General features: G+C 40.6%; 2 protein-coding genes across 3 annotated transcripts; both read left to right on the forward strand.

The window, feature by feature from the left end:
- Positions 1 to 2,716: 2,716 nt before the first annotated feature.
- LOC137605878 (methyltransferase-like protein 27) lies at positions 2,717 to 16,452 on the forward strand. Of its 2 annotated transcripts, none has more exons than XM_068330764.1 (6): positions 2,717 to 2,808; positions 2,934 to 3,061; positions 4,528 to 4,656; positions 5,525 to 5,660; positions 6,377 to 6,472; positions 15,570 to 16,452. In XM_068330764.1, exons 2-6 carry the CDS (start codon positions 2,942 to 2,944, stop codon positions 15,770 to 15,772), a joined length of 684 nt encoding a protein of 227 aa, XP_068186865.1. In that variant the 5' UTR covers positions 2,717 to 2,808; positions 2,934 to 2,941; the 3' UTR covers positions 15,773 to 16,452. The 2 variants fall into 2 exon arrangements, with proteins under 2 accessions (XP_068186865.1, XP_068186864.1); XM_068330763.1 differs by having other exon boundaries at positions 2,717 to 2,839; positions 15,570 to 16,451.
- Positions 16,453 to 17,082: 630 nt separating this feature from the next.
- LOC137605879 (methyltransferase-like protein 27) lies at positions 17,083 to 25,095 on the forward strand. The gene is made up of 5 exons (XM_068330765.1): positions 17,083 to 17,427; positions 19,908 to 20,036; positions 20,234 to 20,369; positions 20,552 to 20,644; positions 22,701 to 25,095. Exons 1-5 carry the CDS (start codon positions 17,308 to 17,310, stop codon positions 22,901 to 22,903), a joined length of 681 nt encoding a protein of 226 aa, XP_068186866.1. The 5' UTR covers positions 17,083 to 17,307; the 3' UTR covers positions 22,904 to 25,095.
- The last annotated feature ends 1,483 nt before the right edge of the window (positions 25,096 to 26,578 follow it).

Raw genomic sequence — 26,578 nt, forward strand, 5'->3', positions numbered from 1 at the left:
ATCCGGTGCATCTTATATATGGATTAATATTCATATTAATATTGGTTAAAAACATGATCGCTGAAAAAAAAGCCAGCAGTCTGGCCGCCAGTCATGCCGCACTCCGCCACCAGAGGAGCCCCCTCATTAGCCCCTTCTATTAATAAAGTTTGACTGACTGACTGATCTCAATATTTCCTAACTATTTGGCGTCGGAAATAACCCACTTTAAACTTAATTGGTCTAAAAAATTCCATTGTGCTGTCATCTGGAATCTAGTGACGGTCCATTCTATTAGTCTGTGGAAACACACAGAGAAACTGGCATAAAGGTGAATGAAAGACCCCCAAATCTGAACTTCCAGCCTTTTCTGAAATTTCTAGAGCAGAGTCACTGCTAGACAAAGGTGCCAATGGGTGTGCTGCATTGATTTACAAATGTAGTTGATAGCTCTGGGCGGGGGGCGGAGGGGCGCATTCAGGCTTGTGTATTCTGTCTGCAGCGACGTGCGGTGAGATTCACGGCGGTGAGACATCAACGTTAAAGTCAGTTCTAGGAGTAAAACAGCTTCATATTTGCCAGTAAACTAGCAGCCTGACATTAAAAACTAGTTAAAAAATGGTTTAGGACACACAGCAGGAAATAGCTGCACCTCACCTCTGACTGGACTACCGAGGTCGAAACAATATTTAATTAATAAACGTCGGAGCTTAAATATCTGCTTCGAACTTCAGATCAGGAAATAATCCGCTCTGTTCGCACTGACTGCACTCGTAATGAATTTAACCAGGTTTAATGTCAGGTTTTTTAATATGCGTGTTGACTTCTTTCTAAGATGGCAAAGTGATCAAGTGATCGATCTGAGGCCTGTACCATAAAGCTGGATTACGGTTTAGCGAGATAACTTCAGGCTTAATCCTGGCTTTTCGATACCATAAAGGTGGCTGACTGTCTATCAGGCTACGTTGTCATGGTAACCTATGCTGAACACATAACCTGCTCCGGAGTAGGATAAATTCAGGATAAGGGCTCAGCAGGTATAACAGCCCCACCTACTGACCAATCTGAGCTCAGCGGGTATAACAGCCCCACCTACTGATCAATCAGTTCTTTTGGAAAATGGGCTGTCCGTTTTATAAGAACCCAGTGGATCTTGGTGCACAGCTTGTGCGAAGTGCGCTCGGGCGCGAGAGAATATTTAGAGATCGCTGTAATCCGTTCGAATTGCCTGAACAATCACTGTATGAAAGGTGTAGGTTTTGGGGAGAGGGGTTACATTACATCTGTCAGCTGCTGGAGCCTTACATCAGTAATGTAACGCACCGCAACCACGCACTGACAGTCCCGCAGACAGTGTGCATTGCACTGAGGTTCTTGGCCACAGTTAATATATTTCTTAGTGATGTTCGTAATTATTATGATGTCCTTAAATCCCTCGTTGGATGGGTTACAAGCAATCCACAGATAAAATACCATTAATCAGTTTTTTGTTTAAGTAAATCATGGATTGATTAATTCATTCATAGGTACTTTTATGTATTCTGTTGGCGATGCCGAAAACCTCGGGAAGAACACAGTATGTAGAGCTATTCATAAAGTCGCGGGGGCTACAATCACATGCCGTTACGAAAAATGTCGTACACACATAGATTTATGGAACACACAAATGTTACTATAGTCAGTTATACAACTGCAGTCATAGTGGGGAAGTAAAATTATAATGGAACTAACTTCTGCATTGACACAGTCGGCGATTTTGTGCCAGCGATCCTTGCGCCGTTTGGCATCTGCAACTGTGTAGCTTTTTGCCTGGATTATTGATTTTTATTGCTCGTATTTATTAATTATTATTGTTTGCTCCTCCATTGTGAAATATGCGGCTCGGGCCGGTTTGTTGCATGTTTGCGTTTGGTCGCATGCAGCAACCTCCGCCCTCTTTATGTGAGCGCGCACAGATCTAGAGTGGACAGGCCTGAATTGAATTAGTGAGTTCATAGCCGGCTTTATGGTACCGAAAATCCGGAGGGCGGATGTCTCGGTAAGTGAAGCCAGATAAGTAAGAGGAAGCCCAGCTAGGTTCATCAAGCTTTATGGTACAGGCCTCTGGTTGCCTTGATGAGGCTCAGAATGGCTTATTGACATAACAATAGGGGCCATTCAAAGGTAGTCAGGAAGTCATGAATGCCATCATTACTGCCTGAGCAGCGCGGCTCTATCTAGTGGACAGATTGCGGATTATAAAACAAACAAATTATTGAGGGTCCGCCTTATATTCCAGTGCGCCTTAAAGTGCGGAAAATACTGTATTGGGAATTATTTTGACATTGAAAAACATTTTTATTAATGGTTGCTGTGGAAACATGGGGGCCATATGTTGAAATACCTTTTTATTTGAGTTTTCAAAGCTAGCTATTCCAATATTTGATGTAACATACCTTCTAAAATGAAATCTTAACTCTATGATTACACCTACAGGAGATTTCATAAATTAATGTTTTTATTTTTTCTTTTGCTCATTGTGTCCCATTTGACATCAAAAGTCAATGTTAATTTATTATTTTAACTTAAGCCAGTGTGGTTACCTACACCCAAGCATTTTTATTGCTTAAACCCAAACCAAACTAAAATGTAACTGAAAAATGACAAATTACCTAAACCTGAGGTAAACATTAACCTAAACTACACACCCTTTTGAGTACAAATGTCTTGACACAGGTGTCATTTCCATGTGTGTAACCAAAGAGTTAACTGTAGCTTGAACCTCTTGTGACACATAGTCTATTAAGTCTGTTCTAGAGGACCGGTCTGATACAACAAATTCATTCTCAGGTAATTAACAGAGATATCAGGTGATTTTAAGGTAAGGAAATCATAATGTGTCTACTGATAAATTTTCAGATATCTGTTGTTTTTATCATTTGAAAACATTTATTTCTGGTTCTTCTGTGCAACAGCTGAAAAAATGTCAACTGTCAATCAAGCCTATGAAGATGCAAAAGGCAATATTATATCAGCTTTGAAGGGCTGCACAAAAAAAGAAAAGGTAGCCTACTATGACACCTGGGCAAAGACCTATGATGAGGTAAGAAGCATGAACTACTGTACATTAAAACTTGATAAATACTAAATGTCGTATTCATATCTTTTCCTCATATTATTAATGACTGAAATCTAAAATCATTAAATACTGATTCAAAGAATTGCAGGAATTACTTAATTGCCTCACACATGGAGTTATCTTGTCAGTGTCCACACTATTACAAAGACTACACAATAACTACAGAAAAGTTATGGATTAAAAAATGGATATTAAAAAATATGGATCAAGGTAAGATTTAGGTGTAAGTTTACATGATGACAAAAGTTTAAGGCTATAACGTGTCACTGTTTTCACATGCGCGGTGACCTAAATTAAAGACATCTATTTTCTTAATGTTATGGAATCTAGCTGAACAATTGTCGCAATCTACCAGAACTACCATCGTGATCAATCGGTCAATTGCAATTAATGCATTGTGGACCCTTGCTCTAAGGTTGTCTGAATGTCTGGTGATCAATTGTAGCAAAGGCTGCACTGAGATTTAATAAGTGCAGCGATAATTCCATTATCAGATCCTTTTCAAAGGTCATTTATGACTTTCACTAGTGCTGGCTCTTTGCCATAATGAACTTATTGTCCTGTAAAAACTCACACACCCTGAATGTGACTGAAAGGACTTTTGAGAAGAGATTTAATTAATAGCAGTTGTTTTAAAGAATTGTATAGTCAGTAGGGAAAGATTAATGATATTTAAAAATGGGATCTTAATTGAGGGAAAGACTTCTTCAAGTCGTTTTGTTGGGACTAGGTCTCAGTGACAAGTACATTAGTTAATGAAGAAGTTGATGAAATCATCATTATTGAAATCTGCAGGAAAGGAAGGATCGGTAGAGCTGGAGTTTTGTCTTAACCATTGCTCTTCTTCTCTATTAGGGTTCAGTAATAGGTTGCTCTGTCCTTGCAGAGGGCCTCCATTTATGTTTTGAGGCTGTTAATAGAGTTCTCCAGTCTAGATGAGTGCCATATTCTCTCCAGGCTTCAGGCGGTTTGCTTTAATGAAGTAATTTGGAAATCAAACCATGGAGACAACCTTTTTGGATTAAATTATTTATTTATTCATTCATTCATTCATGAAGTACAATCGGAGTATGGGCCTGGAGGATGGTACAATATAAAAACCTGACTGGCTGGATTGATTTCCAGGTTGGGAGTGATAGCCTACAGATTATCTCTACAGCCAGCAGTTGAATGACGACATGCAGCTGAACAGCAAAGCAACATGAAAACAAACACTCATTAAATTAATAAAATTATTTTACACTGTGTCCGAATAATTTATGAAGTAAAAATGGTTTCTGATGCAGGTCTCATAGCAGTTCCTCAGTGAGTCTAATAATGCGATTGTTTAATAGTATGGTGATGGCTATGTAATATGTTCAGACACCTGGTCCAACTTTTCTTCATCAGCTCTTGAAGTCATTTTTAATCTTTAAATGTTGTGTGAATAGGATGTGCTTGCTGTGGACTACCGTGCTCCAAGTCTAGCAGCGAACCTCATCTCCTCCCATTTCAGTGGTGATCGTGAAACAGCTGTTGTGTTGGACTTGGCCTGTGGTACAGGACTGGTGGCAAAACAGGTAAACTCACATGATTAAAAACAAACACAAAAGGCCAAAGTAATGCCAAAAGAAAACTTAATTAATATCGAATAAAACCATAGTCAAAACATTTTTACATCGAACATGTTTTGTTTTGACTAGCATCCATTTACCCTTTAGGTTGCCGACTACGAATTAGAAAATAACAAATAAAAACTACTAAACTGTTTCCCATCAAATTTTGTGGGAGGTTTGTGCAAGATTAAACACAATTAAACTTTGGTATGGTTCTGAATGAAAGGGTGGATCAAAGCCTTTGTTCTTTGAGTGTTATGAAATTTTAGCAACTTTTTTTCATTTCTGATGGAACAACCTGATATAAAACCTTGCATGTGTTGAGTTGTTTGGTATCAGTTTGTAGAATCTGTTTTACCTTCAAATAAAAGTCTAGGCCAGATTTGGCAGAGGAATCTGCTGTCCTGAGTGTCATTCCAGGGCTCGAAATTAACTTTTTTTCTTGGTAGCACTGGTGCTCCCAATTGTAGAACTTAGTAGCACCAGCAAAGACTTAAGGAGCACCTACCCAAAAGCAAGGCAGTGACGGAGCGATAGAAACGCTCCGTCCATCTCCGTTCCTCCTCTCTCCCTCGCCCAGGAGAGCAGCCGCAACTGCGCTCTCATTGTTTACTGGCAGGACAGCAGGAGCGCGGTCTCACAAAAAAAGGTGCACCAGATTTTTTTCCCCCTAGTTGCACCGGTATTCCCAAATATATTTAATAGTCGCACTGATAAAAATTTGGGCGCATATGTGACCAAAATGGGCGCAATTTCGAGCTCTGAATTATCGTTCTGTAAATGTTGAGCTGGGTCTGTGACTGACTAACAACCAAATGTGTTTGTTCTACAGATGAAGAAACATGGATTTAGAAAATTTGTGGGCGTTGATGGAAGTGAAGCAATGTTGAAGTTGGCCAAAGAGACTGGGTTGTACCAGGAACTGAAGCAGAGCATGCTGGGAGAGGATCCACTACCTGTCCAACAGGGTAATTCAATGGTTCATTACATGGCAATTTTAGGGTTATATTAAAAGACACGTGATATACCGTAAGTGTTTTGCTTTTAGGCCAATTGAAGTTTAAATCGACTCTCTCGTTATTTTAATGAACTCATCAAAGATACTGCTGTAATACATCATTAGTATTATTCATCATTATTATTAGTATTATTAAATGTACACAAGCAGACTGACATACAATCATCAGTTGAAAAGAATACCAGATCAATGAGTCAACTTCAGCATGTAAAAGTAAATAACAGTTAATCAGAACTTTGATGAAATCTTCATTGAGTTCCACTGCATATTCTAAACAGCATAGGCAGTGTTTTAGACCTGCTGAGATCCAAGTGCTTCTATTTTGTATTAAGCACACTAAGTGCCTTTTGTCAAATCTTGGCACCAACATTCACAAAGTCCTCATGTGCACACTGGTTTTGAAACTAAGCACACCAGAATTCTCAATCATACATATCTAATACAACTTAACACTGATCCATCCACATAGGTGATCCTCGAGTATTTTTTTTTCAGTTTTTTTGTCACGACAGTCATCATTATTAACATTGGATTTGAATAACTTGGGAAAATGTGGGTAGTTTTATTATAAACCCTTAAAGTGTGTTTGTTTCAACATGATAAATTGAATATATAACTAGTAATAACTAGTAAATATTAATCTTCACTCCTCTTTACTCCCTATAGATTCGTGTGATGTGGTTATGATTGTTGGGGCAATGAGTGCTTACACTAAAGTCCCAGTTAGTTTGGTCAGAGAGATGTGCAAGGCTCTGAAACCAGGTAAGATTTATTAGTTTTATGACATTTCCACTGTTGCTTTGTCCGTAAAATAGCAACCAGGACGATTTTGTGAGCACATACTGTAACTGCATAGAGTTTGGTCTTACAAGTTATTTAATGCATTATTGATGCACATAAATCTGGCACGACAACGCAGATATCCAGAACGAAAACGCAACTTTTTTAAAACGCTGGCCGAGGTGGATTTTTAAAAAAATGCTGGGTCTGCGTTGTCGTGTGCACGGCGTATCCGCGACTTTTTAAAAACGGTGACGTCTTGCCTGCGACGAAAACCACGGTGACGTCATATTTATGTGTGTTGTGACGACAAAACACGGAGGATTCCTATTGGATAAAATTTGACTCAATACTGCCACCACATGGTTTGGCATGCTTATAGCAGTCTTTGAAAACGCACTGCTGCGTTTACCTGTGGACGGAGATTTTTTTTAAAAACGCTGTCGTGTGGACGGGAATCTATTTTCGATGCGTTTTTAAAAAGTTCCATTTTTAAAAAAATCCATTATCTTGTGGACGGGGCCTGAGTTTAGATACCGTTGACAAGCCGATATGGCGAGTAGTGACTACGTCAGCAGTAATGCTATCTTGACAAATAAAGGCTGCTTTAAAAGTAATAAAAGTCATTGGTGCTAACATGAATAACAATGTTCCTAGGTGTATTGGTGGAGTGTTTCTGACTGCCCTTATTCTCCCTAGCTGATATCAGCACCCTGAGATTAGCTTCTATGTCCGAAGCTCTGTCCCCTGGTTGATAGCGTACTGTTGCTGGCATCGCTAATCTAATATTACGGGTAATCGAGTCGCTGATGAATAATGTGCTACGCTGTCTAGGCTGACCGGGTGGAGTCAGGCAAAATCCCAGCCAAGTGGAAGGAATCAATTGTAGTCCCTATACCAAACCAGGGAAAGACCAGTCAGACCAAGCAAGTTATACTGTAGACCCATTGCACTGACATCTCAGTTGGGGAAAATAATGGAGCGAATGGTTATGGAGCGGCTAAATTACTATTTGGAGAAACCTCATGTCAAAGTACCAAAGTGCTTTTCGCAAAGGAAGAGGGACTATGGATAATGTATTAGTGTTAGAGTCAGAGATTCGAAAAGCCCAAGCTAATAACGAAATAGTTCTGGCAGTCTTCTTTGACATTGAAAAGGCATATGGTATGATGTGGAAGGAAGGTCTCCTCATGAAAATGAGCAAAATGGGAATCACAGGAAATATGTACAACTGGGTGTTGAACTTTCTGTTTGAAAGGAAGATTGAGGTGCGGGTGGGTACAAATTACTCCAGACAGTACAGTGTAGAGAATGGAACTCCCCAAGGAAGTGTGTGCAGTCCATCATTGTTTAATATTATGATAAATGATATCTTTGAGCAAATACAACCAAACGCAGGGAAGTCGTTATTTGCGGACGATGGGGTTCTGTGGGTTAGGGGACAAAATATACAATATTTACAGCAGAAACTGCAGAGTGCTATTGGGAGAGTAGAACGGTGGGCAGAGTGCTGGGGATTTAAATTTTCAGGGAGCAAGACACAGACAATATGCTTTGCAAGAAGACGTAAGGAAGTGGAATGATATCTATATGGCCAAAAAATAGAACAGGTTGAAACAGTAAGATTCTTGGGGCTGTGGGTAGATGAAACACTAACGTGGAGACAGCATATAGACAGGCTTGTTAATAAATGCAAAAAAGTAGATTATTTATTAAAGTGTGTAGCTGGAAGGGACTGGGGAGCATCAAGATTATCACTGTTAGGGATATACAAAGCCGTGATGAGAGCCACATTAGACTATGGGTGTATAGCATATATGTCGGCCGCAGATACTCATTTGAAGAAATTAGAGGTGCAGCAAGCTCAAGGGTTGAGAATATGTTGTGGTGCATTTAAAGCCTCCCCGGTGGCAGCTATACAGGTAGAAGCAGGAGAACAGCCACTGAGAATTAGAAGAAGTAAAATCATGTTAGCATATTGGATTAATAAAAAGGGGCACGGAGAGGATCACCCCATAAAGAATATCCTGAGGGACTGTTGGGAGTATGAAAACAGCAGTGCAGCCATCTTTGGTAGAATTGGGGATGGAGCTGCAGAAAGGGCAGGGTTAAGCCAGATTCATGTAGGTAAAACGATTCCAGTATCAAAGATTCCCCCATGGTTTTTTGTGATGCCAGAAGTAAATTGGGAAATTAAGAAACTTCTTAAGGAAACGAATAGACAAAGCACAGCTGGGTTCATAGCCATGAAATACTTGGAAGAGAAATATGACAATAATCAAATGATATTCACAGATGGATCAAAAGACCCAGATACTGGCCGAACTGGGGCTGCAGTATATATCCATACAGGAAAAATTAGAATAAAGCATAGGTGTTCAGATCACATATCAGTGTATGCAGTAGAAATAGTAGCGATAATAATAGCATTACAGTGGATAAAAACGCATGGGAAGGAAAAGTCAGTTATAGCATCAGACAGCTGGGCAGCTCTTTCAAGCATACAAACAATGAATTCATGTAGACAAGATCTAATATTTGAGGCACACAGTAATCTGTATGAAATCTGGGAGAGAGGGCTGGGGGTGAGTTTTGTGTGGGTTCCTGCCCATGTGGGAATAGAGGGAAATGAGGAGGCAGACATGCTAGCAAAGCAACATTAAGGCAACAAGACATAGACCTGCAAATCAGTTTAAGCAAAGCAGAAGGGAAGGCACTCATTAAAAAATACAGTCAGAAACAGTGACAAGAATACTGGGAGTTGGCAGAAATGGACAGGCATTTATTTTCAATACAGAGACAGGTAGGAGAGGGAAGAAGGATTGGAAGGAACCGGAAGGAGGAAACAACATTAACACGTTTAAGGATCGGGCAGACAAGGTTGAATGAAACATTGTACAAAATAGGTAAACACACAGATTGGAAATGTGAACAATGTGGGGTAACAGAATCAGTGCAACATGTGTTGATAGAATGTGAGAGATACAAAGAGGAGAGGAAGACCTTGAATGCAATGATGGAGAAGGATAAGGAACCGTTTAATTTAGGAAACCTGCTAAAAGTTGATAACAGCGCAAGACTGGGGCGACTGATGGACTTTATGCGGGAAACTAGGTTAATGGACAGAATTTAGGAGTATCCGTCACTAAGGGGATCTAGTCTGTAACTGCCTAATCTCCAGTTGCAATGTAGACTCAGTAGGGGGCGGTAATGCTCCAGACACGAAGGGGTAAACTGCCATTAAACCAAACAGAAGAAGAAGAAGAAGTAGGCTGGCCGGGTTTAACCCCGCGGGTGGAAGAGGGGGAGGCCGTGGCCGAGGAAACCAGGCGAGCCAGGACCACAGACCGGCCGGCCACCGGGGGAGGCGAGCGCAAACCGGTCCGGAGCCACTGCCGACGAGGATAAGCTATCACTGGGCCTGACGGGCGTGCTAACGTCCCGGCAGCTTACGCTAGCTACAGTGTCCGTGCTATCTATGCTAACATTACCTCCTAAGAGCTGCTCTAGCTCACGGACACGTCTCTCTAGCAGAGACATCCTGTCTAGAACTGCAGAGCTACTAGAACAAGCCATAATAACGATTAAATAGCAATACAAAGGGCAATATTTAAACAGAAGGACAGAGCGAGAGCAGAATAGCATGTGAAAACAGATAGAGATACAGGAAATACGTCACCGCGTCAGGTTCAGCCAGTAAACCATCTAGCGACTCATCCCAGGTGTCTTCATCTGAAGCACATTCTGAGAGATATCCAACTAGTTATAAAGTCCTGATTTTACTGTGTATGGAAAAGTTAATCACGCTACCGATGCTAACGCGCTAGCCCTTCACTGGCATTTTCCATATTATGTTAGCATTGAGCTAGCGGCCATTCGTTACTGGTGGACTGTGTGGAAATAATAACTCTAGTTTATATTAACATGTCTTGTATTTACGAATGTATAAGGATCAGGAACTGACATGCTGTTTTTGTATGTTTTATTTCAATGTCACAGATCTTCTCAGTAAAATGACCTGTCTATCACTTTTGTTTACGTTTCCCGAGTGCCATAATCGCGTGATAATCTGGTCATGATAACATTTATACAATATCTCCAGGAGCTCCAGACATTAATAATGCACTAAACCTTGGGAATTCAGAATAAATACTTTGGGTTGTCCGAAAACGATCTTACCTTCAAATCTCTTTGGAAATCCTCCGAGATAAAGTGCTCATGGCAGATCCTTGGATCCTTGGTCGTATTGACCCGGTTTATCTGTGCTGTCCTTCCCAGAAAGTATTCTAAAGAAGGATAGGTCCTTGTCTTTGTGTTTTCTTGATGTTGTGTTTACACAACCGCTCACTGCGCAGGTAATCATGATACTTTTGGAGTAGTTGATTCTTATGGCTGTCAAGCTATGTTTGGCTCCAGTGACGTGTGACGCCCACGTGACCACTGAATGCGGAAGCTGCTGCGTCGCAGATTTTAAGGTTTTCTGACCAAAGGGATGATGCTACACATATAAAATTTATTTTGTCTTCTATTTTTCATAATGATGAATAACATATTTGTCACTTAAAATTAACTTTACCGTCCCTCTAATATTTGTCTGATTTTTAATCCTTAATATTTCATATCAACTGACACATATCAACTGTACTGGATGCCAGTGGATGGCGCCCGAAAATTTTAAGAATCCCATGCTTGTACTTGAACTGATGATCTGCTTTACAACATTACTGATAAGAAGTATATTGCGATAACCATTGAATAATGTATAACTCATCTTTCTTTTTCTGGACACTTCTTTTTGCGCTAGTGATTCCTTGACTCTAGAGAAGCGGTACTTCTCCTTTTGCGATGTTGATTTAACATTGTTTTTGCACTTGATGACATATTATTTCTTTAGGTTGCTCATTGAATGTAAAGCTCACTCTTTTGTAAACCTCACCTTTGTTTGGCTTGGCGATTTTGCTTTTGTGCTTGGCATTCATTGGCTCTGGCTAAGTACTACTGTACTTCTGTTTTTGTGAGGCAATCCTTTCTTCTCTGTGAGTTTCATTCAGATTACTTCGCCATTTTCTGTCATGTTCTCTCTGTTTGCGTTCTGTACAAAAAACAAAAAGTATAGTAACAGCCAGAACACTCTGAATGACTGGGAATGGCATTAATTCATGTATTTGATAATTAAAGACAGGCACCTTTGGTTGATAGTGTCAGAGCTCTGCTCTGACATTCATGACAAAGATGGAGACACACCGTGTATTAAATATTTAAACAGAAATTTACTCAAACAATATATTAAACAAAAAATAACAAATCGTGGGGTGTGAGAATCAGTAAAATGAGAATGGAGTGCATGTTGTGTGTGAATGTTGTGGGGTGTATCAACAGATCAAAAACTTAGAGAAACTGAAGCTGTCACATAACTCAAGGGGCCTACGGGGGGAGAGAATGATTAACAGGCTTGCATTCATTTACAGTACTGTTGAACACAGGGCCCAGGTGTCATCAGGACACACTGATTACCCCTCTGCTGGCACTGCCGTGAACAGCACCACATGACCACCAGCTGGGGTTGTCATGATAGGCTTTAACCCATTGAATATATTGTATGGCATACTGTTTTGTATACCACCTTTTTCTTGGTGATTTTCTTTTTGTGCTTGGGATTCATTGGCTCTGGCTGAGTAGTACTTTTCTTTTTGTGACGATACCTAGATAATCCCGGAGGAAATTGAACATATCCACTGCTCAGGCATTACATAGCGAATAAATACTAGAAAAATATCAGGAGAAAAAGAAACACTGACATCACAGGACATACCACAAGACATACACTACACAGACACATGCAGCATTAACAGGACTTAAATACTAAACTATAAAATATAAACAGTATAAAATTAAATTCCTACAATTAACCTATTCCTCTCTTTTCTGTTTGAGTTTCACTCAATTTGTTGCTGTTTTCTGTGTTGTTCCTGCTGTTTGGACTCTGCTCAAAAACATGAAATTTGTTGGAACAGTTATGACACTAAAATAAAATTATGTAAACTGGGAAGTCCATGTATCCCCAGTCCACAGCTGAGCACGACTGGCACGGGGAACCCAAAAGCACTACAGACAAACGGGCAGGTCAAGAGTCTCAGTAGGTTTGATAGAACAGGCAGGAGTCAAGTTCCAAATAATCCAAAAACCAGGCAGACAAATCCGATGAGCAGGCAAGAGGCTGGGTCGAGAGAGCAGATGGGATTCAAAACCAGTCACGATAGAAGGCAAGATACGTAGACTGGAGAGTCAGGGCGGACACTGAACAATCTGGCCGAGAGCAGAAGGCTGAGCTGGGTATATGTAGTGTGGAGACAGATTAGGGAGTGGCTGCAGGTGTGCGAAGGGAAGGCAGGTACAGGGAATGAACTGATTGAGGATGAGACAGGATCTGGAACGATATGACATGTTACACGAAAATCATAGGACAGAGACGTGACACAACCCCCCCCCTCTACGGACAGCCCCCAACATCCCAAAAACAGGAGGACCCCGATTCCAGCGCAGGGACGGGAGCGGGCCGGGGTCAGGGCGCAGAGACGGGAGCGGGCCAGGGTCAGGGCGCAGAGACGGGAGCGGGCTGGGGTCAGGGCGCAGAGACGGGAGCGGGCCGGGGTCAGGGCGCAGAGATGGGAGCGGACCGGGGTCGGCGCAGAGACGGGAGCGGGCCGGGGTCAGGGCGCAGAGACGGGAGCAGGCCGGGTCGCAGAGACGGGAGCGGGCCGGGGTCCAGAGACAGGAGCAGGCAGGGATCAGGATGCAGAGACAAAATACAGTCTGCCCCTAGGGGGGTTAAAACCAAGCTCTTCCCGGGGTTCCATGCATTCCTCTGAACCCTCTGCAAAGTCAGACAATCCTCTTGAATGACAGGAATCAGGAGCTGATGGGACAGAATTAAGACAGTTCATCTGACAATAAGCACCCCATTGCAGCACAGTCTTCCTCAACCAAGGATACCCCAAAATTAAAGGTTGAGCTGGGTGTATGTAGTTTGGAGACAGATTAGGGAGTGGCTACAGGTGTGCGAAGGGAAGGCAGGTGCAGGGAATGAACTGATTGAGGAGACAGAATCTGGAACGGTAAGACATGTTGGTGGCAGGAAAACAAACAGGAAAATCATAGGACAGAGACATGACAATATATTTAAATAAGCTCCTTTGAAAACCTCACGGTGTCACGTTTTAACTCCACCCACTACCGCCCAACCAATCACGGTGCGTCTAGCAGAAGGAATCACGTGAATAATATGGAGTAAGGCATCGGGCAACAACGCAGATATCCGGGACGAAAATACTGGCCAAAGTAAAGTTTTTTGAAAATGCCAGGTCCCCCGTACTTTCTATACGGGGGACGTCTCCCTGCGACGAAAACCGCTGCGACGTTAGTGTGTTTGACCCGTATCTACATTACAGGTAAGATCTTAAGCCCGAGTCCAAGGTTGGGCTGTAATACCCGCGGGCTCTGGTCAGGTCGGGCTTTAATACCCGCGGGGTCGGGTCGGGCTGGATTTTTTAGGCCCGATCTTACCTCTAGTCTACATGTATGGACGGAGTTAAAACCGGCTATTTTCTGACGTATGACAGCTCCACGTCGAAGATGCATTGATAAACATGCTTGACAGTTGGATTTGTTTGTCTGTTTCTATCTTTATGAGTCAAAGTTAATTTATTTATTCATTCATTCATGTTCCTCGCCAAAGATGCCGACGCCAGTTCTGGATCAGACCCGGATGCGCTGTGTGATGGTGGGAGATGGGTGCACTTGGTTGAAAAAACCAATACATTTATTTTCATATGTTTGATATGAAGTCTGAGGCCCCATCCACACGGTGCCGGAACTTTTTGAAAACGCAACTTTTCTCACCCCACATAGAAAAAGATTCACTTCCACACAACAGCGTTTTCAAAAAGATCTCCGTCCAAACGCATCTGCTTCAGTGCGTTGATTAACATGCAGGGACACGCCCCCCGGATAGAAAAAGTTGCGGATACACCGTCCACACGACAACGCAGACCAAGCGTTTTCAAAACATTTCACCTTCGACAGCGTCTTCAAAAAGTTGCGTTTTTGTCCTGGATATCTGCTTTGTCGTGTGGACAGAAAGCGTAAACACAACAAAAAAGTTGCGTTTTCAAAAAGTTCCGGCATCGTGTGGATGGAGCCTGATATTATTGTTTCATCGTGAAATTTCAACAGGTTCCTGCTAGTCCCAATGTATAATTGTATACAGTGGTACCTCTACTTATGAAATTAATTGGTTCCAGAAGAAGTTACGTAAGTAGAAAAGTACGTAAGTCGAGACGCGTTTTCCATGCAAATGCCCTAATCCGTTCCAAGCCCTCAAAAATTCCGACATAAATGTTTTATAAAGCATGAAAATGCATCAAAACATGTAAAAAATACATGTTACGATTAGATTATTACACAATAAATGAGAGTTGTGCATGACGTAAAAAACAAAGAATAGAGTAAAGAATAATAATGATGGTCATTTACCTTTTATCAACTGCCCCCATTGTTTTTTCCCTCTTTGGTTCATGCGCTCCTATCTCACGATGCCGAACAACAGAGTGAATTCCAGTCCTCCTTTTGAACTTCTCCAACCACCCACGCAATGCCTTAAACTCCTTAAACTTCCTTTTGTTTTAATAACGTGGCGACTGTAAATACACTACGGCCATATTCTTTGGCGAGATCAACCAAACGCATCCCTTTCTCATGCTTTTCTATGATCTCTTGCTTTGTTTGTATGGACAAAAAAACTCTTAAAAAATTTTTTTTCTATGTTTTTTTTTTTTGAAAACCAATGTTTACACATGACCGACGTGACTCGAATGACATAAGCCGAAGTATACCTGTAGTGTGATGTGCACATAGCATTAATGCTATTTTGACATCAGATGGTAGTATTGGAGTAAATGTTTATGATGATGTGGACAATGCCAATGGTATTTGATATTGAAGAAAGTTAAACCTGTCTCTCACTTCTGAATTGTTTGAATCACTCAAAAATATCACAGCACCATAATCTATTTTTCTTCAGGTGGATACATTTGCATATCAACCAGAGATGCCCCTGGAAATAAAGAGTTCAAGGCTGCCCTGGAGTACGAGCTGAAGCAGGATGAGGCAGAGGGCCTGATAACTTGTGTTGAGTTCAATCATGTGAAGGAATATGAGTTGGGTGTGTTAGAGGAAGAGCCTGGATACATATCTGGTCTTGTCTACCTTTATAAGAAACTATAATCAAGGCACTAAAACTACATTATTTGTGAAGATGTCAAGTAATAAAATAACCCATACAGGTTGCAAATCATTTCTGTCTGCGGAGCTGCATTCGAATGAGACTTAATATGTCACTGATTACCAGGCTCAGTTTCATGTTTTATCAGTAAACTGAGAGAGTTCCCTGCAAAGGCTAGTAAATCATTTGTAATTATGTGGATTATTTTGAGGTAACTTTACATGAAGTCCAATAATAAAACTAAATAGCAGTCTACAGTTGGTTTCTGTGTTGGTTTTGTCACAGTCGTGATAATGTGTTTTGTGTGGCATGTTTCAGTGGTATGAAAAACAACGAACATGAATGCCCTGTTTAATAGAAGAATCTCCATGCCCACAATACCACAGTGATAAGCAGTTTACTCTAAGTTAATGTTTAAAGTCGTTATTTCAACAGATCTTTTCTGATGTACTGAACATGATGAGTTGTGTAATTATTTCTCAATTTGAGTAATCATGAATAAATGTGTGAAAGGTCTAAATGTGCAGCGATTTTGGGAATGTGCATGGGAATCTAAAAGAGTGCATTCAGAATATTTATGAGCGTAATAACGTTCATCAATGTGCAAAAAAATACTGGCCTGGAGGGTGTCTAGCTTCAGAGTTTCTGTGAGTTACGTTACGTTTTTCAATTTTCACACATACAAATCTTTAGCAAATTCCTTTAACGTGTGCAGTAAAAGTATTAAAAGAAAACAAAGTAAAAGTTTTGCCTGTGTTCAGTGATGAACTGGATGTATTTCCAGCTCATACTGGTAAATATTTTGACTTTCTACCTATTAATGATTACCATGTTTACAGATTGGTTTGCAGAATTCAAGCATAAAATGTTTGATATATCAATTTTCAAGGCTCATCAAAATAACATCAAAATGTACAGTAGATTCTGCATGGATCATGTCAGTGTGTGCGCCTTGTCTTGAGTTTTAAAACATGTAATATCAAGCCACTTTTCAAGCCACTGTTCAGAGCAGTTTGATTGGAGTTGTTGTTAATAATGCTAACAATCTTAATGAGTTCAATTTAGTAATATTCTGGACTTGACTTGCCATGTAGTGACATACACCCGTTGCCATTTACTAGTCTCTCAAAAGATTCTTCTCCTGGAGAAAAGAATGTCCTGCAACTCTTCTCTGGCACTGCTATTTCCTGTGCACCCCATTTCTTACTGTGTCTTGTTCATGTCTTCCTGTTTTTGTGAGTCATGGTGTGTCTGTCATCGAGGCTAGGATAGGTAAGTAATAGAGGGTGGAGGTGGCAGAGTCACACCTGAGACAAGGGAACAGGGAGGTGGGCAGAGACATTTTCCTGCCTCCTGTTTTCTTAAGAGACACTTTAGAAAAGTGTTTCTGAAACTTTTTTGAGCCCATCTGCTTCAGGCTCAGTAGGAGGGAGGAGTTACATTAACTTATTAAGCACAGCTGAGACTGACTCAGAGTTTAATTTACCTTACATTCTGGAACAGAAACCCCAGGGGAAATTTCCCATTGGTATTTATAATGTCATCTGTCAGTAAAATAGTTGAAAGTGCAGCAGTATATGTTGCATCTTTGTCTACAAGTTCCACACCAAGAGAGAAAACTAACTACTACAGCTCCAGTGCAGAGATCTACGAAACGGTAAGAAAACAAAGGAGCAGTATACTATTTCAGATAATTTCATCAATGTCATAAATATATTGATTAAAAGCTTAGATCCAGTACTGGAACTCATGGATAACTGGTCTTCCTATACACATTAAATAATAATTATAAACCCAAATCTCTCAAAAATTAATTACCTGTTCTGTGGAGGTTAGTTGATAAGTTTGGTTTGTTTGTCTGACAGCAGGAATACATTCATTACAAATTGATGGACCAAATTAAAATTTGGTGTGAGGACTGACCATGCAATGAGTTATACCTAATTTAATTTATCTGGGTATAGATGTAGAATTTGGATTTTTTTAAACTTTCATGAGTTTCAATATTTAATGAAAAACTTCATTTAAAACTTTGAAATAGTGGGAAATAATATCAGCTTTACTAATCAACAAGAAAAACCTGTGTAACAGAGCACCCACTACCTGGGCCAACAGGACGACGGGAAATGGACCTGACCCACAGTGGAGACTTCTATACAAACCTCCCCTCAAGAAAAAAACAGCCGACCTCCAGTGGAGGATTTTACATGGTGCAATCGGTTCCAATGCTTTTATCTCTGTTTTCACCCCTGCGGTGTCCAGCCAGTGTCCCTTCTGTCCCCTTCGTGAGACAGTCTTTCATGCTTTCATTGAGTGTGGGAGACTTGCAGTGCTCTTCACTCTTCTAACGAATGTTTTTAATTTGTTCAGTGAAAATTTTAGTATCAGGAAATTCATCTACGGTGCTGGGTACAATAAATCGAATCAGAGAAAGTGGCAGCTTTTAAATTTTATTTCTGGAGAGACAAAACTTGCAATTTATGTGACCAGGAAGAGGAGAATTGAAAACAATACTGTTCAAGAAGCAGCTACTGTTTTTTGCTGTAACATCAGATGTCGCTTAAAACTAGAATTTGGTTTCTATAAATTGACAAAAGACCTGAATAACTTTAGGAACATCTGGTGCTACAAAAATGTCCTATGCACTTTAGTTGATGACCACCTCACTTTTGCAAACTTCCTGTTATAATGTACTAATTTTTATATTGTATTTCCCTTTGTTTATTGGTTTTTAGTGTTTTTGAGTGTTTAGTGTTTTTGAAGTTTCATCTAATGAAAAATTGTAAAATGTTGAAGTTTTCTTGCAAAAAAATCTTCTTCTGAAGCACTTTAGTGCTTCATCTAATGTAAAATTGCAAAATGTTTGAATGAGATTAAAGTGTTTTTGCAAAAAAAAAAAAAATCTTCTCGCCAGTTCGACGATATAACTGACCAGTATAAGATATTCTTTAAAGAGAAGATCAAAGCCAATATTAACCAAGAACCAATGCAGTCACAGACTGTGACACCCCTGAATTCAAAATTTTACCCTGACTTACTTGCATAGATCAAATATCAAAGCTAGTGCTCTGACCTACTTTCAAAGATCAAAGCATTAGCTTTGATCTACATTCTTTACTCACACTGGTCTTCTCCCTCGTCATTCTATCTCATCCAATTCCTGAGTGAAAAATCATCTAATTTTCACCCCCTTTGCCCCTCGAGTAATGTGCTTTTTGTTTCGTCTTTCTTTCAACAACGGTTGTGAAGATATGTGGTTGACTAACTTACGAACATACGAGCACACAAACACTGGCAATTACAATACATCACCGCTTTGGATGTAAAAATGACAAAGATTTTCACTGACGATTTCTTTACCTCTCTCCTCATGACAACTGTAAGGCTGAAGATGTACACTAGAAGTTCTCATACACTCTCTCCTCTGGCCATCATGTGGTCCATCATCAACTATGAGCAACTGTGCAGTTAAAAAATCTTTACATACCACAACTGTGAGGAAGTGGAATAAATCATTGAAAGTATTTGAAACTGTCATATAATTATTATTTTACTCTATTACACAAAGTTAAACATTAATTGTAGACATTTTCATTTTCTGAAGGTCAGCCATTTTTTAATTAGGAACACCAAGGTTGTATAGAAGTTTAATAAAACTCAGAATTCTATAAAAATTCTCAAAATGTATTTTGTGTGTCCTGATGTCATTTGCGAACAAACTTGTGAAACCTTATGACAAACATGAAATTATAAAATTATTAAAATTATTGAGAGAATCTTGCAAATTGCAGAACACAACAGAAGGGTAAGGCATGAAAGTCTTATCTGTGATAGGCAATCAAAAGACGGCAAAGGACAATGACCTGCTTTAAAATCCAGGATTGTCTCAAGCATTTCCACATTATAACATAAGAGTAAGTTACACATGTCAGACGTGTACCTGACCAAAAAAGTCATTAACACAAAGGTGGGTGTGCCTTCCCTTCCCTGTCCTGCCCTGCCCTCCCCTCCCCTCTCCCCTAACAGTAATTCAACTGTACTGCATGTATCTGATAATATGAGAACTTTGCACACCACATAATTTATAAATTAATTAACATGTTCAGATACCACTTTGTGTTTGTCTTATGTGAATAGGTTTCCAATGTTTTAGACTACCGAGGACCAAGTCTAGCAGCAAGCATCATCTCGGCTCATTTCAGTGGTGATCGTGAAGCAGCTGTTGTGTTGGATGTGGCCTGTGGTACTGGACTGGTGGCGAAACAGGTGAACTCACAAAAAAGAAGACCAAATAAAAAATCGTTCTCTTTGTATATTTTATTTTTTGGAACAACTTTTCAGGTTGTGGTGTTAAGATGTTAAATGCTCAGAAGAACATCAAAACCTGATAGGCTTGTAATTCCTATACTCATTTATTTGACTAGTGTGACTGATGAATGACCAAATGTATGTCTCTTGTATAGCTGGTGACACAAGGATTTAAACAAATTGTGGGTGTTGATGGGAGTAATGCAATGTTGGAGTTGTCCAGAAAGACTGGGTTGTACAAGGACCTGAAGCAGTGCCTGCTTGGAGAGGAACCATTGTCTGTCCATTGGGGTAATTTAATAGTTCAGTATTTCACAGCAGGCATGAGAGATTATATAGTTTGTTTATATCTATCAATGTGAGTGTGATCAAATACAAATAACATTGGTTTATGCATTACATTTGTATTCCTTATTTGTCAAATTAATCCCATTAATTCTAACTCTTCAACCTCACCAATTTATTTCCCACAGGTCTATTTGATGTGGTTGTGATTGTTGGAGGACTGACTATTGGTCATGTCCCAGTTAACGTGGTTAGAGAGTTGTTCGACTTTGCTAAACCAGGTGAGACTATTTTTCCTTGTTTCATACTCTAAAGTAAAGTTGTTAGCAATTATTAGACTTTCCATAGAAAGCCAGAAATGGTATGCAACAAAAAATAGTCCCATCATCTTTAGCTGGTAATCTGGGTCTGGATAGTGGGGGCAGCAGTTTGAGTCCAGACAGTCGCTGGTTACATCATCCATCTCCCCTGTGGGATCCCAAGGTGTTCCAAGGCAAACCAAGAGACTTAATTTTTCCAACAATTTCTGGGACTTTCTCCAGATCTCCTATCAGATGGACATGCCTGGAACACATCCCTAGGAAGGCATGCAGGGAGCATCATGACCTGGTGCCCAAACCATTCTAGCTGACACCATTTGACCTGGAGAAGCGGCAGCTTTCCCATAAGCCTCTCCCAGATGTTTAAGCTCCTCACCCTATCTCTAAAGCTGAGCCCAGCCACACTACCAATTAAACTAATTTCAGCAACTTGGACTCTAGTTGCCCAGACTTTCTGGACTCAAGTTGCCCAGACTTTATGACCACAGGTCAGGGTTGAAAAGTCGACAGAGTGGTAAATGGAGATCGTTCCCTTGTGGCTCATCTCTTGAACACCATGGACCTGTAGAGCAATCACATCATTGTGGAAACCTCATTGGTCTGCCTGTTTGCCTTTCTCGTACTTGTGAATAGGACCCCGAGATACTGTACCTAAAGCCCTTCATTTGAGTTAGGGACTCTTCTCCTAACCAGAGGGGGCACTCCACTCTTTCAGAACAATGACCTCATATTTAGAGATGCTGATCTTCATCTTGGCCGCTTCACATTTGACTGCAAACCCCTCCATGTTGTCTAGCTCTGGGACTTGCAGAGAAGTCCAACAACTGAAAACCATTTGATTTCAGATGAAGCAGGCCCATACACCTTCTAATCACCGCTTTCTCTACATCCAAAAAGCACATACAGACCAGTTGGCTTAACTTCTGCAAACCCTTGAGCACCCACTGAGAATTGGTCCAGTGTTTTGCAGCTGGGACAAAAGCCACATTATTCCTCCTGAATGAAAGGTTTGACTATCGGTGTAGTTCTCTTCTCAAGAAACCTGGAATAGACTTCCCCCGAAGGCTGAGTAGTGTAGTTCCCGTATAACTGGAGCACACCATCCAGTTCCTTGTCCTGAAAAGGGGAACCACCATCCCGGTCTGCCAATCCAGTGGTATTGTCCTCAACTACCATGCGATGTTACAGAGATACATCTGCAGAGATACTGTACATTTGCACATCCAGACACTTAAGGTATTAAGGAGATCCTCAAAGTATTCATTCCCTGACGATATCTCAGTCAAGGCCAGCAGGAGTGCTGGTGGTGTATCACTTTCCTCTCCTGGGATGCCGGAAGGTTTGCCAGAATTTCTTTAAGGCTGACTGATACTCCATGGTCTGCCCAAACTCCTCCCAGATCTGAGTTTTTTGCCTCTTTAACCACTCAGGATGCAGTACAGCTGGCCTGCCCTGTGGGCAGTCAACAAGGCTCTGTGGGACACCTTCCTCAGCTTGATGGCATTCCTTATTTCTGGCGTCCACCACAAAACTTTGGGGTAAACATTGTGACAGGCACCAGACTTTGTGATCACAGCTCTTAGCAGCTGCTTTGACAATGGAGGTGAAGAACACGGTCCACTTGGACTCCTGGCCTGGATTGTCACCCAAGACCTCTTTGCCATGAGAGACCCTTCAAAGAGCAACAACAACATAACTGCTAGGATCATTCGGGCATCACAATACCACAATAAGGTGTCAGTTCAAGGGGGAGAGTTTTATTATGTCCTTAAAATGTTTCTAAAGTCTACACAGGTGATTAACTTCACCTGATTTTATTTCTAAATATAATTTTCGGTCATCTGTATGACAATTAAAACACTGCATAGTTCCATAATAATGTTCCCAATCACAACATGCCTCTTCTCGTTGCCGTTTTGTAAATATGAATGAGACAGTTTGTATTTAAATCAGTATCTCACTCCTCTATCATTAGTGTGTTCAATCCTTCAAAAACTAATGCACTATTTTTCCATAGGTGGCTACATTTGCATGACAACCAGGGATTCTTGTGACAATGCTGAATTCAAACATGCCCTGGAGAATGAGCTGAAGCAGATGGAGGAAGAGTGTCTGTGGACTTGTGTAGAAGTCACTAAGGAGAGAGAATGGATAAAAATTAAGCCAGAGCGGGGTTATAACTACATGACTGGTATTGTGTACCTCTATAAAAAAATCTAAATACAGCACAGTGCCTTACTATAGATATGTGACACAGCACCCATATCAATTCAAAACCTTCTAAAAAGTAGTCCATAATAACATGATATTAAAGTAACTATATACTTCAAAATGAAAGAGTAAGAATTCTTTTCAAAATTAGATGCCGTCAGTGACATTGGTTTTGTGGGTATGAATATGGTGCTTCATAGCTCATGTCTTAATGAGTATCATGTTCATCCAGGCAACTTGTACTGAATTTAAGACCAACAATGTAGTATAGTACATTCTGTGATATTCAACTGCATGGTTAAGTTGTAATAATTTGATCACTTATGTCTTTGTGCAGGCAACTTTCAGTCTCAGTCCTGGGTTCATTATAGGTTTCTGGTATGCAGTAATTAACATAAAATTTTATATATATTCTTGTGCAGTGGTAAATGTCTACAGACAGTCCCAATCAGATACACTTTCTGAAATACAACATCCACACACTTAGAGCAAACCAGAGCAGTTATGAAATGACTGTGTCACTGTCCAGTCACAACGTCTTGAGTGCTATCCATCCCAGTGTTTGGTGCAGAGACGCCCAAGAAGATAACTGTTCTGTGCGTCCTTTGTTAGGGGGGCACATAGACTGAGTTCCTACTTGCTGTATTTCACCTGCAATCAAAACAAAATATTAACTAAGACCAGTCACTATCCTGTTTTCCTTTGGACACACTTTCATAACTGTTCAATAAAAGAACTGCCAACTCTAACAACTTGGTGCCATGACATAGATTGGCTGACCCTCAGAGTGAGTAATTCTTTGGACTTCCAGAGTGGATCGAATATTGTTTTTTTCTCTCTCTCCAGACAATAATAAAAGCTCTGTGAATTACTGTAAACAGGAAACTTCTTAAACTGAGATTACTGTTAATTGCATATATGTCTTCATAATTCTTTTACATTTCTATGACTTATCACAAATAAATGGTAATCACAGACTCTTGCGTGACAGAAAGTGAAAGTGTCCTACTAGCAGTCTGTGTTCAGGCTTTAGTACTCAATTTCAACCGTGGATTTTGATTGAAATCATAACAGACTTAGTGCTGGAGTATATAATCATTACTGTAGGTGCATGCCAAATTTAATCAATCAACTTTTATTTATATGGTGCTAATCACATCAGACATTTCAAAGTGCTTCAACAGACAGAGAAACCCAACAGGACCTTCCAGGTGAAGCAAAAGCGACAGCGTCAGGGAAAAGTTCTCTAATTGAGGACGAAACTCAGGGTAAGAACCAGACTCTGGAGGGGATCATTCGCCTTGACCAGCTGGGCAGAAAAGAAAAACTGATGAAACAAACTGGTGAATCCTGGGTGATTTGTGAATGGTGCGCTTAAGTAAAGAGCTCAGGGTTTTTAATAGCTAAACAGCTTGTGTGTATATATTTTTAAGGTCCTGCCATGGAGAAGAGTTAAAATTCACTTTCTCTGTATTTGACCAGAATTAAAAAACAAACCTCTAGATGTGCACATTGACCACTACACAAGCCCGTATGCCATCCCCCCCCACACACACACGCACACGCCTATATATGTACAGTATATCACTCACATATGTACATATATACGTATTGTGGTGGACATACTTTGTCCGCCACTCTTAAAGTCACTAGAGAATGTTACGACACACCAAAAGTCCCTCTGTGCAGAGATTGCATGTTCTCCCCGTGTCTGCATAGGTTCTCTCCGAGTTCTCCAGCTTCCTCCCACCTCCAAAAACGTGCATGTTAGGCGAATTGGCTGGTTTCAAATTGCCCGTAGGTGTGACTGTGTGTGTGCATGCTTGTCTGTCTGCATGTATCTCCGCGGTGCACTAGCGTTGCCCCTGGAGTGTCCCCTGCCTCATGCCGCCAGTGGGTTGTGATAGCTCTAGCAACCCTGGGTCCCTGGAATAGGCTCTAGAAACCCTGCAACCCGGGACGGCGAAAGAAGCAGGTTTAGAAAATGAATGAATGAATGAATGAATGTTCATACAGTGAATGGATTCTCTTCCCGTTGGACCCACATTACATTAATTCCCACATATAACACAACTGGAGTGCAGGTACAGAAAGATGAAGCTGGATGAATCTATTACTGGGAGCTGAATTCTGCCTTCTAACTGTCACAATTCGTTAAACAGTGTGTAGTAATAAAATAAAAAATAAGCAAAACAATTTCATTCCCTTGGAGTTAATTGATGCTGCGACTGAAAAATGTTAAGGAATTCATGTTATAACCAGTAGATGGCAGTAACTGAAAGCTATAAAATGATTACTGATCAGATTCCGGGAAAATTAGGGAAAAGTAAAAAATGAAAGATTGATACATCATATTGAGACAAGTGGAATACAAAAGAATCACCAGAAAGAGTAAAACAACAGCAACAAACGAACAAGGAAGAAGTACATTGACCCAGCTAAATAGAGTATCTAGAGTCTAGATACTGTATTATTACATTTTTAGTGTAAAAATACTCTGTTGCCACACCGTTTGGTCTGAAGAAAACATCACCTGTTTGAATATCTGGTTTATGGCGAGTTTTGGACCACTGTTCTGTAATTGCAGACCACAAGTTGTTGTATTCCTTGATCATATTGGAAGCTTTGTCTTGCATCAAATACTTGTATGTACATTGCATAGGATTGTGTGGGGGAGGATATGATCTAAGATTGAGTATCCACAGCAATCAGTTGTTTACATGTGATTTTTAGGGTGAGTTGGTGAACTTACCCCACCACATTAGGGCACTAGTGACCTTCCTCTGCGGTCACCTGCAGCATGCAGTAATGGATTTTACGATTCAGGAGGATGATGTCTGTGGAGGATTTCTGGCACACCATTGACACCTGCAGTTCGTGTATCAGATCTCAGGAACAACAACTAATTGGACAGCTCCGGTTAACAAGAAATTAATGATTGAATGTCAGATTATTGAATTCACATTCAACAGGCACACCTAGATGGCATTTTTCTGATTTACCTAAAAATCCAACCACACATTAGTAGATGAGAGGGGGAGACTGTTATACTGTACCTGACCCCTGTATCAACCATGAAGGGCAGGCATATCCCGTTTATCTTTGTGTCAAAACTCCCTCAGGATATAATTGCTCATCTAAGGTCGAATCTTGGTAAATCTTGGTAAAATCTCCCCTCGTACCTCTGTTGAAACCACCCCTACATGTGGATCCCTGCTGAGGACCCACATTGGGCATGTTCTTGACCAGTGGTCCGTGGTGCTGCACACAAAATTGCTCCCCTAACAACTGGCTGGGATTTGTGCTGGGCATTCCAGCTCTGCGGTCCATGCTGGGCCATTATCTGAGTTAGTGCTGGGCTGCTATCAATGGCTTGAGTTTTGGTTTGAAGTTTGTTCAACAGCGGCCATATTCTTTTCCAGTTTGCTCTTATACTGTATGTTCCGCAATAGACATTGTGAATGTGGTGTAAGTGTGAGTTACTTGTCCTAACATGTCTATAATGGGGCGTAATGACATTGTATATTTGGGGTTAGGTTTGGTTAGATGTGTCTTAACTCAAATGTTCTTGTTGCATATTTGTGTAATATTGATTTCTTGCAGATGCGTGGTTGAGCAGACCTTTTATCCTTAACTCGCTGGCTGCCAATGACGTCTACAAAAGTCAATTACTTTTTTCAATGG

The sequence above is a fragment of the Antennarius striatus genome, chromosome 13 (assembly GCF_040054535.1).
Source record: "Antennarius striatus isolate MH-2024 chromosome 13, ASM4005453v1, whole genome shotgun sequence".
Classification (NCBI taxonomy): domain Eukaryota; kingdom Metazoa; phylum Chordata; class Actinopteri; order Lophiiformes; family Antennariidae; genus Antennarius; species Antennarius striatus.